This window comes from Saimiri boliviensis, chromosome 12 (genome assembly GCF_048565385.1).
Source record: "Saimiri boliviensis isolate mSaiBol1 chromosome 12, mSaiBol1.pri, whole genome shotgun sequence".
Lineage (NCBI taxonomy): Eukaryota > Metazoa > Chordata > Mammalia > Primates > Cebidae > Saimiri > Saimiri boliviensis.
The window spans coordinates 102958406-102963162 of NC_133460.1; the positions used below are offsets into that span (position 1 = coordinate 102958406).

General features: G+C 54.1%; 1 protein-coding gene across 1 annotated transcript; it reads right to left on the reverse strand.

Moving 5' to 3' along the window:
- Positions 1-200: 200 nt before the first annotated feature.
- On the reverse strand, positions 201-1313 carry PRLHR (prolactin releasing hormone receptor). Its single transcript, XM_003922153.4, has one exon. It carries the CDS (start codon positions 1311-1313, stop codon positions 201-203), a length of 1113 nt encoding a protein of 370 aa, XP_003922202.1.
- Positions 1314-4757: the final 3444 nt, after the last annotated feature.

A 4757-nucleotide genomic window follows, 5' to 3' on the forward strand; every position in this document is an offset into this window, starting at 1 on the left:
GCAAGACTCTCACCAGAGGCCACTTAACATTTTACAAAGACACAAGGACAAGACAGCCTGACAAGAGGGCTGGGCTGGAAATGTCGCCTTATGTTGGCTTAGCTCTGGTGCTGAGAATAAGCTCTCCAGGCTGACCTCGCATGGTGCCCTCGGAGACCAGTGGAAGTGGAGCTCCTTGTCCAAGGCCTGGCTCAGTGGCATCAGATGACCACGCTGACGGTCATGTTCTGGCCATGGGGTGCTATCTTGCGGGGCCAAGCGAGCAACAGCTTGCGCAGCTCCTCGCGGAAGCTGTCGTGCAGCCAGGCGTAGATGAAGGGGTTGTAGCAGGCCGAGCTCATGGCGAGCCAGTGGCAGAGCAGCTGCACTAGCCCGAAGGCGTAAGGGTCGATGGCGCGCGGGTCGAGGTCCCGCAGCAGGTTGAAGACGTGCAGCGGCAGCCAGCAGATGGCGAACACCACCACGACCACTACCAGCAAGCAGAAGGTGCGCCGGCGCCGCGCGCGGTCCCAGTCGGCCTGGCTCTGGGTCACGCAGCCGGGCACCACGCGGTTGCGGAGCTTCACGGACACCCGGACGTAAGACAGGAGGATGACCAGCAGGGGTAGCAGGTAGGTGACCAGCAGCAGCCCCCAGGCGTAGAGCTGGCGCTGGCGCTCCTGGGAGCCCCAGAACTCCTCGCAGAGGCGCACATCGTGCGGCTTGAGCTCCACGTGATAGGTGTGCATGGCTGCGGGTACCGCCAGCACCGCGGACAGCGCCCAGATGGCCAGCACCGCGTAGGCGCTGAGGCGCAGCGAGATGCGCCGCCGCAGCGGGTGCACCAGCACGACGTAGCGGTCCACGGCGATGGTGGTGAGCGTGAATACCGACACGTAGACGGTGACCGGCTGCAGGAAGAAGACAAGGTGGCACAGGCCGCCGCCAAACACCCAGCCGCGCGGCTCGAAGGCGTAGGCCAGCGTGAGCGGCACGCAGGCGGCGCACATGAGCACGTCGGACAAGGCCAGGTTGCCGATGAGGAAGTTGGTCACGTTGTGCAGCCGACGCACCCGCGCGATCACCAACACCAGAAGGCAGTTGCCCACCAGCCCCACGACCACCACGATGCTGTAGAGCAGCACGATCAGCCCCTTCAGCTGATGCACCAGCTGCAGGCTCTGGAAGGGAGTGACGGCTGCAGCGCCCGCGCCAGCCGCGGACCCGTTGCCCGCCGAGACCTCTGCGCTCTGGTTGGCTGGAGTTGTGATCGCCGGCGGCAGCCCAGAGAATAAGTCAGAAACCCTGGGGTCCCGAGTGGGCGGTGAGGCCATGGCCACCTGTGCAAAGATAATCAAAGTCCCTTACTCCCCATTCTCCCTCCGACCTCCTGCACCAGCTGCGCGCCTCCCCCAACACCCGAGTCCTCCCTTAGGAATAACCGGCCACAGAAACAACAGCAAAAGCAACAAAAAGGGCTGTCCTTCCACCTCTGTAAGATAAACCTAAGCACAGTTAGATATACACGACTTATTAAACGCTTCCACCTCTATTTACGGTCCCCGCAGTCCACGCAGGGAGACCCAGGAGCGCGATCCTACCTAGGAATGGGTTTTGGATGGCGGGAAAGCTCTCGCGGGAGGAAGGGGCAGAATTTCTGCTGGCCCCCGGCGGTCTCTGCCCACGTCGGCGATTCGGTCTCGCTTCTCCGCGGGAGCTGAGCGGATCCAAACGTTTCCAGTGGCCCAGCAGCTTCTGAGAGGTACTGGGAGCGCCTCCCCTCAGCTCCGCCCCCCACTCCAGTTCCCATGTATGGGAAAAGGGGGTGGAGTGCGTTCTGCCCTGCTGGGTGCCTAGAGAACTAGTGAGGAGGACAGTGTGGGGAGGATGGAGCCCGAAACGGGAGGAGGGGCCGACAAACCTGGCCAGAGCAGCGAGGGGGACGAATCTCGGCTGTGACAGCTCGCACGGCCCCTGGAGGGCACGCTCCGGGGGAGTGCGCAGTGGAGGAGGGCGGAGGAGAGGCGCGAAGCGTCAGGCTGTCGGGAGGACCCGGTGCAGTCTCCGGAGGGAAGCAGCGGGGGCAGGAAGTAGGGGTGGGAGATTGCAATGCAGCTAGGGGTTTGAGAGAGGGACGACTGACCCGTTCTTAAGCGCTGGGTCCTGCCTAACGTCCCGGTTGCGGAAGGCAGAGACGTTAGAGGGCTCGGGCGGGGATTTAGCAGCAGAGCCTGGCGCTGGTGGCGAACCTGAAGACCCTCACCCTCCCGCGGCCCGGCCACACGAGCCCCGGCTAGGCTGCGGCGCGCTCTGCGGGCGGCGGGTCCGGCCAAGCCAAAGACAGGAGTCAGCACCACGGACAGTTCCCGTCCATCCTGGCACGCCAGGGGGAAGGGCAGGGGACAGCGATTAGGGAATTTCTGCCCCTCTCTGGATCAGAGGTATTAGGGGAAGGAATCTGGTCCTGTTCAAAGAGCTGCCTCGCCGTCTGCTCTCTGGACTGGGGCTGAGAAAAGTAGGGTGGCGTGGAGGCAGCTGAGCCAGGGGCTCGGGGGTGGGAGGGTCATGACTTTTGCTCCTTTTGCGGATCACCGCACTCAGTGCCAAGGACGGCGTTGTCTTTTACCTCCCGGGGTCAGAAAATTCAGCCCTCCTGCCAGTTATTCTACACAGAACCACGTCAGTGTCTGGCCCAGCGCCCCCCACCCCTGACCCCCATCCTTTCTCTTGCTGTCTTTCTCGGCTACCGCGACCTGTGCCGCTTCTGCCAGTTTCTCCCAGCACAGAATGATATTTCCTGGACTGAGATTCGACCCCCTCCCTTCTAAATGAACACCTACAGGTCTCTTCACTTCATTTTAGAATTTTTAAAAATACTGGTAATTGCAGATTTCAGCTAGGGTAACAAAAGTAACAAACATTTGAGAAGCTTATGCATTTCATAAAATCTTCAGTAGTATTAAGTCCTCATTGAAATGCAAATTAGCCTGGACCAAGGGGCAGGAACCAGGGGAGGAGGGGCCTTTGTAAGCTCCCTCCTTAGAAGCTATCTCATTCCCTCAGCCTCTTGTTTCCTTTTTCCAGAGCAAGAAGCCTCATTGTCTGCTCTCTGATAAGTCCTTGTACTTTGTCCTCTGTGGCTGCAGATATCCCAGTTACACTGGAAAAAAATAGCAATTTATTCTGCCCTCCAAATATAAATGAATCACTCATATAGAAAAAAATCAACATTGGAACAAAAGCAGTCAATGTTATGCACCTGTATGCATCCTAAACTCACACTCCCTGAGTTATAATCGATTGAGCTAAAATCAGTGTGTGTGTGTGTGTGTGTGTGTGTGTGTGTGTGTGTGTGTTTGGAATATATATATATATATATATATATATATGAACAAGGTCTCACACTACCACCCAGGTAGTGGCACAATCATGGCTCACGCAGGCCAGAGTGATCCTCCCACCTCTCAGCCTCATGAGTAGCTGGAACTATTGGTGCACACCACCATACCTGCCTAGTTTTTGTATTTTTTGTAATGGTGAAGTTTTTCCACGTTGCCCAGGCTGATTGAACTCCTAGGCTCAAGCAATCCTCCTGCTTCAGACTCCCAAAGTTCTGGGATTGCAAACATGAGCCACAGCACCCAGACTCGGTATTATATTTTTTGCATTGTAGAGTTCTAAATTCTCATTTAGAATTTTTCTCGTTGTTTTCACTGGCAGGGTTTTATGCACCCAAGAGCAGGGGCACTCTTTTGTTTCAAAATCTCTTAAGCAGAGGAAATTGTGGTAAAGTCAGTGAAAAAGGATTTAGGACGTTTTTAGGCCTCCTAACTAGAGCTATCATTCTGGTCAATATCATTATGTTGGTCAATTATCATATATTATAGTAAAAGTAATAATATGAAGACAATCTTGTCAATAATTAAAGGTCATGCAAACATGGATATTTGAAGTTTCAATATTGGGGCACCCTCCAGAGGAGAGAGTTGATCATTTGTCAAATTCCAAATAAAGTCAGGCAAGTGTTTTAGTATTATCAATATTTGCAAGGTGGAAAAGAAGTGAACAGCTGTCCTTTGAAGAGGGAATGAAGATCTAATAGCCCACATTAAATCTTCATTCCCTCTTCTCTTCCCTGGAGTTAAGACTAGTCCTCTCCCAGCCAATACATCATGATTAAATCATACAAATGTTCAGACTGTCCAGTACTAAGAATGCTCCAAAAACCTGAGAGAGCATAAATAAACAAAATACTTAGGACACATGAAGGGAAGATAGTGCTTCACACAGTAGACAGCAAACTAAGGGATCTTACTTCTTCCCATTCTCCAAAAGCCTTCAATGCCCCATCAAACCAAGGCCAGATGCTTTAGCATGGCATTTCCAACCAGTGTGCACTCCGTTTTAGATACGCCCTCATTTTTTTGGTCTAGCTTCCCACCTCTGTTCATTTTATTCCCTCTGCAGAAGCCAAATTTTGCTAGGTGCTGAAATATTCTCACTATTCCTGTCTAATTCCTCTCTTTTTTTGGACACGGAGTCTCGCTCTGTCGCCCAGACTGGAGTACAGGGTTGCAATCTTGGTTCACTGCAACCTCCACCTCCCGGGTTCAAGTGATTCTCCTGCCTCAGCCTCCTGAGTAGCTGGGACTACAGGCATATGCCACCATGCCCAGCTAATTTTTGTATTTTTAGTAGAGATGGGGTTTCACCATGTTGGCCAGGATGGTCTCAATCTCTTGACCTTGTGATCTGCCCACCTGGGCTTCCCAAAGTGC

Coding starts and splice junctions, on each gene's coding strand:
- PRLHR (XM_003922153.4), bottom strand. CDS start 1,313: ATGGCCTCACCGCCCACTCGGGACCCCAGGGTTTCTGACTTATTCTCT.